The sequence below is a fragment of the Nannobrachium achirus genome (genome assembly GCF_963921795.1).
Source record: "Nannobrachium achirus genome assembly, chromosome: 6".
NCBI lineage: Eukaryota > Metazoa > Chordata > Actinopteri > Myctophiformes > Myctophidae > Nannobrachium > Nannobrachium achirus.
Window position 1 is genome coordinate 26323682 of NC_137815.1, and position 12171 is coordinate 26335852.

General features: G+C 42.6%; 2 protein-coding genes across 2 annotated transcripts; one reads left to right on the top strand and one right to left on the bottom strand.

Annotated features, from left to right (window-relative positions):
- Nucleotides 1-794: 794 nt before the first annotated feature.
- On the top strand, nt 795-9575 carry LOC308286947 (protein FAM3C-like). Its single transcript, XM_080728069.1, has 8 exons — nt 795-1191; nt 1317-1352; nt 4700-4820; nt 5103-5161; nt 6399-6449; nt 6956-7034; nt 7713-7839; nt 9217-9575. Exons 1-8 carry the CDS (start codon nt 1107-1109, stop codon nt 9301-9303), a joined length of 645 nt encoding a protein of 214 aa, XP_080584195.1. The 5' UTR covers nt 795-1106; the 3' UTR covers nt 9304-9575.
- Nucleotides 9576-11863: 2288 nt separating this feature from the next.
- Nucleotides 11864-12127, bottom strand: LOC308286948 (SLC35A4 upstream microprotein-like; the record flags this gene model as incomplete). Its single annotated transcript, XM_080728070.1, has 1 exon — nt 11864-12127. The coding sequence occupies one exon, from the start codon at nt 12125-12127 to the stop codon at nt 11864-11866; it is 264 nt and encodes an 87-aa protein (XP_080584196.1).
- Between the last annotated feature and the right edge of the window lie 44 nt (nt 12128-12171).

Here is a 12171-nt window from a genome sequence, read left to right on the forward strand (position 1 = left end):
GGAAAAATATTTTTCCAGTACTGGAAAAGTTTTGGAATTGATCAAGGGTCCTGGAAGGTCCTGGAAAAAAATAGCTATGCATTGTCTTTGGTTATTGATTTTGTTAATACCTCTGAAATGACAAATTCAACATTGGCCAAATTGTCAAATATTAGAGTCAGAGATTGTGAAAATAGCAGATCTACATGCTGTTGTGAGCATGTAGATCGGCTATTTTCACAATAAAACCGTGTTATACAAAATCCTCTACTCTTAGTGCTCGTCAGGGTTCAAATATGATTATTTCAGGGGTTGAGAACCACTGGCATACACTACCTGTCTTTGGGCATTGTGCATAGGAGTAAACGACTCGTTATTGAGCTGAATTATTGTTATATAGTCCTGGCAATCAGGTTAAATATTCTGGAAAAGTTTTGGAAATGAATTGGTATGTGTGGGAACCCTGGAGGATGCTTTCCTTATATCGTTGCTGTCTGGTGGAAACCTTGTCCAAAACCATTTCAACCATTTCCACTAAAAATAGCAGTTCTACACACCCACAACTCGCCGCGATGCAACGAGTTGCGAGCATGAAGAACTGCTGAGCATGAAGAACTACTTTTGTGCGACAGTCTTGATGGTGAAGTAGGGCATTCATTTATGAAAGAAACATGAACAGTTAAGATCTGGAGATACAGTACAAAGTTCTTTGGGCTGTATTTGAAGAGGTAACGTTTTTTTAGAGGTTCACATTACACAACAGTATACAGTAGGCTATAGTAACTTTGCTACACAATTTTAAAGTATTGTACTTTTGACTCTTTCTAGGAATTAAGGGACCTCCAGGACCCACAATTTACAAAAATATATTGTGAATTGACCACCACTAATCCTTAAGTATTTTTTTCATAAAGTTCTTTGATTTTGTTTTTATTTGGGGGGAAATGTTCTACTTCGGCTATTCATAAAAACGAGCAGATCTACAAGCTCACAGTGTGCCAACACAACCTTGGAGATCAGCTATTTTTGAAAATTGTTTAAAACTGAATTTCCATTGTTTTCAAACATCAGTAGTCCACCACTGATGCTCTGTGTACTTGGCAGGGCTGGTGTGTCTTGTCGCTGTGATGGTTGCCATTCTGGTGGCCTGGGGTATCTCCGCCGGACCACCAAACATACACTCCACCGCAAGAAACTTTCAGAACTTTTTGGGTGAGGATACATGTCTTGAGCTACGTGTTTATTTTTATGTATGCATATCTTTTTGCTTGCATTGTAATAGCTTAATAATTAATATTTGGCATCCTGATTCCTGACTGTTTTACTTTGATGTATAGGGATTCCGAACCCAACGCCACCACCAGTCATCACCAGTGAGTGTTTTGATTCATGCATGTGTTGAGTTTCAGGACAGAATTGCACAAATCAATTATGTATTTTTGAAAAAAGTGATGCTATTGATTGATTGATGTTTTTATTGACAAAAAATGCATAGGCCTATACTGTCCTAAAAAGGCAGAGTGCAGTAACTACGTTTTTGAACACACCGACTTATTTGTGTCGCCCAAAGGTCAAATTAGCCTTCATGATATTGGGGGATAAGTAGCTCAAGAACAGATATACAATCAGTGTAATATCACTTTAATGCCATTTGGCTGATCAGCTGTAACACTCTTAAGTCAATTCTTTTTAAAATTCTTGTACGTAGTTACAGCACTCTGCCTATGTAGGGCAGTATACTGACCATGTGCAACAACAATATGTTCACAAATGTACAAGCTTGTGAAAAAGATCTTCTATTTTTCAATGGCCTATGTATAAACGGATAACGTGGTTAAAATGATTGTGATGCTATGTTAACTACTTTGGCTGGGGACCCCCTGGAGCCTCCTCAAGGACCCCTGGGGGTCCCCAGAACCTCACTTTGAGAATCAATGCCATAGACAGTTTGGCCAGTAACACGTACGGGTTACTCGTACGGTTTCACCCCGAACCTTATAAAGCGCTGCAAGACCACCCTACAGTACCACTGTGTGAGGTCCTGTGTGCCAGTGCTGGCAAGAAGGAGGTGTGTACCACGGAATATCCCTGACGACTACTAATAGTCCTGTCGCCCTAACTTCACTGGTCATGGCGGCCTTCGAGTGGTTCGTACTGCATGCAGCACCAGACACCTCTGGTGAGCGGCCATCTGAATTCTGTTCTCACATTAGATTCAAGAAAATCAGAATACAGCCCATTTAGAAATAGTTAAATAAAATGTAGAAATAGGTAGTATAACATTTTTGAAAAACATTTTATTTTCACCGTGGACAGTAGTTGCTGCGAACCACAGAATAGGGATGTATTCCGATCTCTTATGGGGGTCGCTGACCAATGTCAAAACAAAATTCAGATGGCTGCAAAATACACTGTCCCACCATGATCTGCTCCAGTTTGCGTACCAGGCGGACATGGGGGTTGAGGATGCAATCATATCGTCGTTGTCGGGTGAAAACCTTGTATGTCCAAAACCGTTGGTTTTGCATTTATCATTTTAAAGATGATTTAAACTAGTGAAAACAGCCGATCTACAAGCACACAACGCCTCGCACCGCGAGGCGTTGTGTGCTTGTAGATCTGCTGTTTTCACTACTTTTGTGCGACGGCCTTGTACGATGAAGCAGGGCTTTACTTTGCGAAAGAACGTACACGTTTGAAACTTGGAGATACGAGAGGTTTCCACCCGTCAACAACGATATGCCACCAACAGCCATCTTGATACAGAGGACAACAACAACAATCATCATCATTCTTCGACTTCCCCAGTGCTTTCCAACACCATCCAAACACGGGTCGGTCACAGACCATCTCACAGGTAGACCGCAGCATACGTAAGAAGAACGCAGCGATGTCGGTCTAATGTGTCTGTGAGCAACACACCCTTCCTCCACCCTTACTGTTCACCGTCTACACCAGGAGTCTTCAACGTTTTCAGGCCGGGGACCCCTTAGTTGAGAGAGAGATGAAGCAGGGACCCCCACAACCTGTTCATAGATTCCATATAGTTTCATTGTTTGACAACACAATCATCAGTGTATTTTGGATTCATGTCAATTTGTGTTTTCAGATATTTAACCACTTGAACCGTCAATACTTGACTTTTCACTCTGTACTTAGTCTGCTCTTTTCCCCTCTACACCAAAGCTCTTTGCCAAAAATAGCCGATCTACAAGCTCACAACGCCTCACGCTGCGAGGCGTTGTGAGCTTGTAGATCTGCTCTTTTTGGCTAAAGTTCTCAGAATATGGATGCTAGGGTTCAAGTGGCTAATAAAAAAAAATGTTTCTATCACTTAAAGATTTGGAGGACCCCCTGTAGTAACTCTGAGGACCCCCTAGGGGTCCCGGACCCCCTGTTGAAGACCCCTGGTCTACACCTCTGTCACAAGACCTGTCACCTCCTCCAGAAGATCTCGGATGACACTGTCGTTGTCGGCTCGCATCACAGGTGACAAACACAACAGTCGTGGTAAGGGAGCCTTGTTAGGTGGAGCGAGGTGAACTGCCTCCGGCAAGACCGAGGAGATGTTTGTGGATTATTGCAGACGCGGTCCCTAGTGTCATTCACGGGTGTGGATATAGCAAGACTTTTATGGGAGTCCACTTGAACACGCATCTGAACTGGAATGACAATGACAGCAAGGGACTGTGTAGATTGGTCTTTCTGAGGAGGCTGAGGCCCTTCGGTGTGTGTAACAGGATGCTGCAGATGTTCTATCAGTCTGTAATGGCTTGTGCCCTCTTCCTTGCGATTACATGCTGGGGACGTTACATTAATGCCATGGGGACACAAGCAACCTGAACAGGCTGGTGAAGAAAGCTGGCTCCCTCGTTGGGTGCATTTAGCGAGGACACTGGACGCTGTCATGGACAACCACTCAAACCTCCCTTCACTTGGAGATTGCGGGAAGTTTTAGCAGGAACCCACTATGCTACAGCCACCCCCATACTTTACCACTGTGGTATACCACTACAGATTGGTTAAAAGGGGTCCTTGTGGGGCATTCCAGGGGGTCCCCAGCGGAAGCAGTTAATGTAGCATCGCAATCATTTTGACCACTTTATCCATTTGTACGTTGGTTGTGTAAAAATAGATCTACAAGCTACAAGAAGATGTTTTGAAAAATATAAAGAATGTTTGGACAAATAAATATCAATCCGTGGCCAAATAAATATCAATTTGGAGGTCCTTGACATGAAAAAAGTTTGAGAACCACAGCTAGACTCTAGCACAGGGTTCCCCAATAGGCGGAAACCTCGTATCTCCAAATTTGTACGTTCTTTCGCAAAGTAAAGCCCTGCTTCATCAAACAAGGCCGTCTCACAAAAGTAGTGAAAACAGCAGATCTACAAGCACACAACGCCTTGCACCGCGAGGCGTTGTGTGCTTGTAGATTGGCTGTTTTCACTAGTTTAAATCATTTTTAAAATGATAAATGCAAAACGAACGGTTTTGGACATACAAAACTGTCACCCGACAACGACGATATCTGAACTGTCGCTGGAGTAGCGGGAACGCCACCGTCGTCCCCTGCAATGTTGTGGCCCTCGGCTTGGTACCCTAGACATGATTCGGCCCTTTGGGAAAACTAATTGGAGAACTCTGGTCTAGCATATTTACAGATTGGTTGGAATAAGGTTTTATCATCTCCCCGTGTGTTTCTATGTGTTTTGTTCAGCTCCATCAACCCCTCATAAATGCAACCTGTCCAGGCGCTGTCCTGTAGACCACTTTGCCTTTCACATCAGCAGCGGAGCGGCAGACGTCGTGGGCCCAAAGATCTGCTTCGATGGGGAAACGTACGTATTGCACGCCTCAAAACCCTGAGTGCGTGTTTAAAGGAGTAGTTCACCCTGAAATAAATGTACCTCCATTGATTCCGGATGGGGACCCAAATGCATTTACCATAATCAAAATATTATCTTAGGAATTCGACAAAAACCAAACAATATTATTGAACTCGTTTTTTTAGGCATAGAAGGTTTCCACCTGACAGCCACAATTATACTTTAGTTATTGATTAAAGAATTGACCGTGATTGTTGATGATATTAAATCTAATCTTGCTTCTTATCTCAACAGCATCATGAGTAATGTGTACAACAATGTGGCACATGGACTGAACATAGTGCTAATAAATGGTGAGTAGCCTACGCTCGGCTGGAGCCCTCAAGAAATGCATGAGTCTATTCAGGGTGGATATTGCTGTCGAGCAGAAACCTCTTATCTCCATAATCTAGCTTTTTGTGTTTTTCCCCCGTAAATTAACATCCTACTTCATGCTACAGCGTCACACAAAAGCATCAAAAGTAGCAGATCTGCAAGGTCGATACGTGGTGCGAATCGATGCGTTACGAGTTGGTAGATCTGCTACTTTTGCTCTTTTTATATGAATCTTGAAAAGTAACAGTTTTGGACATATGAGGTTTCCACCCGACAGAGATATGCTGCGTGGAGTAAGGAGGGAATCCATGCTTCTGCTTTTGATAGGCCTATCTCATTTATTTTTATGATCCCTGCTTCTGGTAATCTGATATGTTTGATGGTTATGTTTTGATAATATAACTATTTAACTATTTAATTCAACTTTATATTTATTTATCGACTTGAACCCTGGCATATTTGGAGAAAATAATAATAATAATAATTAAAAAAAAAAAACATTAATTGAAAAATAAAATAGCCAATCTACAAGCTCACAAACGCGTTGTGAGCTTTAAAGGAGTAGTTCACCCCCAAAATGACTTTTTTTCTATTGATTACTCACGCCATGGAGACTAGAGTTCAATAATATTTTTGGGTTTTTGTCACATTCCTAATACAAAAATTTGATTTGAGTAAATTTACCCCCATTGATTCCGGATGGTGACCCGTTTCGAAACGGGTCACCATCCGGAATCAATGGGGGTAAATGTATTATTATCACATTTATGTCTTAGGAATGCGACAAAAAACTAAAAACTATAAAAAAAAAAGTTAAATAAATTATTATTATTTAACTCTAGTCTCCATGGCATGAGTAATCAATAGAAAAAAAGTCATTTTGGGGGTGAACTACTCCTTTAAGACTGGCTATTTTAGCTATTTGTTGAAGGAGGAAGTACTGAAGTCATATTGTGTAACCTTTTCAATTACACAAAAATTCATTTTTGATATAATCCTTTTTTTTTACAACTTCTCTAAAAACTAAACTTTTTCAACTATCTAACTCACTCTTTTTAAATGTTTTTTGTCTGTTGCGTTCCAAAATATAGAGGTGTTGCCTAAAAGATTAATAAATGTTACACAATATGACGTTTAAAAACTATGTCCTCCCCTCAATCAGCCATTGAAGCACAAGTGTCATCACAAGCAACAACTTTACAATTGTTTTTACAGGTGAAAATGGAAGAGTAGAAAACATTTCCACCTTTAACATGAACACTGGAGGTAAGATGATAACCAGAGTTTATTTTATAATTCAACGCCGTGAGATGAATGTTGTATACCGGTAAATGAGGATATTGTTTAACGCCCTAGTTCAGTGGTTTTCAACCTTTTTCATATCAGCTTCATATATTCAGCTTTTGAGCCACGGACCACCATTTGATGACATAAGTAGATAATTGTAAATTAAGTAATGCAGATTTTTAACCTGTAAGGTCCTATTTGGTTTATTTTACACTCTCAAGGGTTAAAGATCTATAAGGGTCCATTTGGTTACTAACTCTCCATCATTTAGCTGGGGACCACCTGGAACCCCCTCAAGGACCACTGGTTGAGAACCAGTGCCCTAGTTGATCATACTACAGCAGCACACAAAAGCATCAAAAGTAGCAGATCCGCAAGCTTGTAGATCTTTACTAATTTGAATCCTGAAAGGTGAACAGTTTTGGACATAATGAGCTGTCCACCTAACAGAGACAATAAGATGTGCTTCTGGTTCATTCTGACAGAAGGCGTTCTGGCGTACCTCAAGGCGATTCAACCAGGAACCATTGTCTTGGTCGCATCGTTCGACGACGTGACGAAAAAGTATGTGAGTCCATAACTACGTGTTTTTTTTACCATAGTAGCTCGCTTGTGACTATATTCTACAGCGTGCTAACTGTCATGTGAAGCTCAACCAATACTCCAGCTAACACCACTCCCAGATTTTCCAAACCTCAATTGCACCTCATTTGCTAAGGGCCCTGCCTTTTGTACTGTCTGCGACGGAACTCACGCGACGGAACTCACGCGACAGAACTTAAAGGAGCTATAGTCAACTATTTCATTGTAGGGCCGACACCTTGTTTACATCCTAGTCTATAGACTAGAATGTAAACAAAGTGTCGGTCTGACAATGGCCAAAATGATTATTTTATCATTATTTTACGCTTTTTGTGGTCATTTTTGAATAGAAACATATATGAAGCTTATTTTTTTATAAAATATTTTCGAAACATTATTTTTATTTTAGCATCCGTTTTTCAAGAAAAAGTTGACTCCTTTAAGATAACATAGTGTTCTCGCCTTTCAGGCGAGCCCACAATGATCAATGGTAGACGCAGTACTCAACTCCACACAATGAAAGTATACACTCCTGGTCAATTATCACTATTTTGGGGACCCCACTGCCTTAACAGAGTATTTCTACACTGCAGTATTGATGCTTTTAATTAGAGTAAAACATTTGAGTACTTTTTACCACCAACTGCTCTTTCTCTTCAGGATGACAGATGAGATGAGGGACATGTTCGATGGCCTGGGGAGCACCGTGATCAAGTCAGTGAAATACCGAGACAGCTGGGTGTTTGCTGGAGGCGCCGGGACTGGAGAGAAAAGTCCATTTGAGAAGGTTAGTCCCCCTGTTTGTGCTTTGATGTTTGTCTAAAATCAACACTGACAAAATGGGCAAAATGTCTTTTGACTTTGACATATTTGTTGACGATTAATACATATCGTATGTTGTCAGGATGGAAACCCAAAACATTTAGGCCGCAGACACACAGTTAAGGCACATCTCCTGTGCTTCTAAAAGCCTCCTCATCTCCTCAGTAGAGCTGACACAATAGGTACCTTAGAAAAGGTTCTAAGGTACCTATTGTGTCAGCTCTACTGACATGACGCGTCAGCACCTTGTCCATCTTGTCCATCTTACACAACTTCAATTCCAACAAATAGACCTCCACTTTGCATTGATTCATAAACATGCCTTCAATTACCTTCCTGACAATGGCTCTCCAATCTGAGTTCCCAGAGGTCTCTTTTTTCGCCACTAATGGCTCTCTAGCCCTCAAGACAACCATACAGTGCCAGCTGACCAGCTTGTTCCATGCGTCAGTGGGAAGTAGAACATAGTCCTGCTCATCTACAGTGTACACTTGAGTCTCATGGTCCGAGAACAGCCCAGAGTTATCAATAGGTCCTGGATAGAGGCTGCTGTGCTCCGCGACATTGTACATGTTCTGATAAAATCCCACATATTCCCTCCACTTCCTGAAATACCAGTAATTTATCAGGTACCATTCGTCGCCTTTTTGCAGAGTTGTGGCAAGAAGTGTTCCCACGGTCTGTTGCTCATTTTCTGCCGACCCGGATCCGTCTCCCTCGGCCTGCATGCAGTGGGATGCGTCGTGAATGCGCAGCTGCTGAGCCGCAGCGGTTCCCATTGTCATTGCTTTAAATTTAGAAGGTTTTGTAGGTTGGAAAATAGGGAGGGCGGGTTTGGTTGAAAGTATATATACAGTATATATATATATACTGTATATAGCTTAATGAAATGAACTACTGAAAGGCGCCGCTCACTTCACACTTTGTGTGATTACTTGCGCCAGCAGAGTGCACAAGTACTGTGTTCGGCTGCGTATGGAGGTAGGTAGGTAGGTACATCATTAACAGCCAATAAGGGACCAGCATTCCTGGTGATGCCAGTGGTGATGTCACTGGCATCGCCAGTGGTGATGCTAGTGGTGACTGACGCACAAGTAGGCTTGTGCACAAGCCTACTTGTAGCTAACTATTTTATCATTATAGCATGGAATTGTGGGAAAAATAATCTAATCCAACGATAACAAGTTTGGGGCTAAATCTCATCAAATGGTAGTCTGTGGCTCAAATGCTGAATAAATAATGGACCTTGATATGAAAAAAAGTTGAAAACCACTGACCTAAAAGCATGTAATGAACACAGAGGGACGTTAAGCTAATGTCTTATTTGTTTTCCACCAACCAGCGAGCCGCCAGTGACCCGAAAACCAACATCTATGGGGCGTGGCCGGCAGTGGTGGAGGTGGGAGGATGCTTTCCCAGGAAGCTGTAACCCAAAGGAGAGACTCTTCAAGACAACGACTGAAGGAATACCTCACAAACTTTCTTTTCTCAAACCTTTGGTTCTCAAACCTTTTCATACCCCACCATATACCTCTGAGAGTAGGTTCCATTTGTAGACTCTCAGAGTTACAGACCCCTGGGGGTCCCTGGGCCCCACTTTGAGAACCAATACTTTTTATTTTTTTATTTTTTTACCCATCAAGACCGTATTATTATGCCAATAGAAACTACAGCCTTTCTCTTCATGGAAGGTTAGCAGTAGAAGCCATTGCCAGTGCCTTAACCTCCCCTATTGTATTCCTATTCCAGAGTGACAATTCAAAGAAAGTAGGAAGATATCTAGTGTAGAGGGCCTGTAACAGACCCCTGGGGGACTCTGGCCAGCTAAGTACTCAGGGTTAAACATCAATCAATTGTGGTTTATATAATTTATGGAATGTATTTTTTACAGTGCCAAATAAACGGCCAAATAATAAATATTATGAGGACATTCTTTTTTCCCCCCCTCCTCCTTTGCACATAAATGATCATTATTGTTCTTGCATTGACAGATTCACAACTAAACATAAACGTATAATTGCAGCATAATGTGGTCATCCCGTACTCCTGATGTAAGGTAAGCAGCCAGGAGGCCTCTTGCTGTATCGTTCAAGAACTGGTGGCCAAGTGGAAGTGATGGTGGGAGTCAGGAGAGGGGACCAGCATCACTTGTTCCAACAACAAAGCACACTTTGGCTGCTTTGCAGGATAAAGCAATTTTATCACCCGGTGTCAATTGTTTAATTGCGACCGTTAGGTCGCAGTTTAGTATCAAAACCTCCACCGGCCGTCCGTCCGTCCGTCCGTCCGTCGGTCACACGTCACACCTTTGCCCTGCTCATATCTCCGCATCAGTATGACATCACACTGCTTGGTGTGTGCCGTCAGGGTCATTTGTGTACGGTGTGATGTCATACTGATGTCAGCAGTGTGATGTCATACTGATGTCAGCAGCTATGTCTCTATATATGGAGTTATATGTTGTTCGTGTCCAAATATGGGGCTTGTGAGGTCAGACTTAGTGAGATTCGTCGGTTATCTCCATATATGGAGGGAGAACCAGCTTATGAGCCGATGAGTTGTGTCAGAGTCGAGATCCTGCTTGCATCTAATCTGTCGGTAGATAATGCCGGTCTTATATAAGGGTCATTTGTGTACGGTGTGATGTCATACTGATGTCAGCAGTGTGATGTCATACTGATGTCAGCAGCTATGTCTCTATATATGGAGTTATATGTTGTTCGTGTCCAAATATGGGGCTTGTGAGGTCAGACTTAGTGAGATTCGTCGGTTATCTCCATATATGGAGGGATGTGTTGGTTATCTCCATATCTGGAGATTCAACCTTAAACGATTTTGACATCTTGTTACTAATCTGTCGGTAGATAATGCCGGTCTTATATAAGGGTCATTTGTGTACGGTGTGATGTCATACTGATGTCAGCAGTGTGACGTTGGTCGCTTATCTCCCGATTAGGGAGTCTTACTGGTATACAGTAATCCTGTAATCGTCGCTACACTCCCTCTGCTAACCTGGGGAGAGCAATGGACTCGGCCTGCATGCAGTGGGATGCGTCATGGATTTGCAGCTGCTGAGCCGCAGCGGTTCCCATTGTCATTGCTTTTAGAAGGTTTTGTAGTTTGGAAAATAGGGAGGGCGGGTTTGGTTGAAAGTATATATATATATATATATATATATATATATATATATATATATATATATATATATATACACTTTGTGTGGTTACTTGCGCCAGCAGAGTGCACAAGGAAGGAACATCCGACCAGTTCCTTTCCCCTCCGTCAGGTGCCCCGGCTGGCCAAGGGGAGGCAGTATGGAGACCAGGATTACTGCATGTTTTTTGTGAGGGCACCTACCCACACAGAACAGCGCCCACAGCTTTCACAGGCTCACAGCGTCCCCAGGGGGAATTGAACCCAGGACCTTCCAGCTGTGAGGCGACAGTTCGACTGTGCCACAGTTCCCTTAGAATCTAAGGCTTAGATAAAGCAATGTCAAAGCTGCTGAAACTCTGCATAATCCCAGTCCAGGCAGTTCCATTGTAGAGGCATCTAGGGCAGCGGTCTTCAATGTTTGTCCTTGGGCTAAAAACGTCCCCACAAAACTATGGTTTTGTGATGAAAACTGATAAGTCATCACTTTTCACAGTTATGTGGAGTCCATTTTTAGCATTAGGAATGTTTCTTTGTGCATAACAAATGCGTGCAATGGATTCAGAATCATGAAAAACCCCTTGTTAGACCCCTCACATGCTACTTAAAGAAGATCTTTTTGGGGGTGTCAATTTTCCTGTATAGTACTGTGAATGGGTAGGTGCAAGAAATCATTAAAAATGAACCCCATGAGAACATATTTCAGCTTGGTACCTGGCAGAATCTTAAAATATACCCTTCAAGGATTAAGAAAAAACTGGTGGTGAAAAAAAATCCACCCTATACGCGCGGACCCCCCTGTCCATCTAGACTATCTCTTCATTCTTCCTCCAAAATTACTTTGGTCCTAATTCCTTCAACTTGTCCAAGCAGTCTTTTACGGTGCTCTCAATGTTGGGGACGTTGTAGGTCTGTGCCACGTACATCCCGGTCAGCAGCGCCGCTCCGACAACAACACCGCCACGGAGCTTGGCGACCACGTACCCGGCCAGGAGCCCCTGCAGGAAGGGAGAGTCCAACGCGGAACCCCCCGGGGGAACGCCTAGGGAACCCTGAGCCAGATCCCTCAACGTTTTCAATGGATCCTTGTCAGCCGCCATGTTTGCTCAATGTGTATATTGTGGAGACAACTACTGATGCCTTT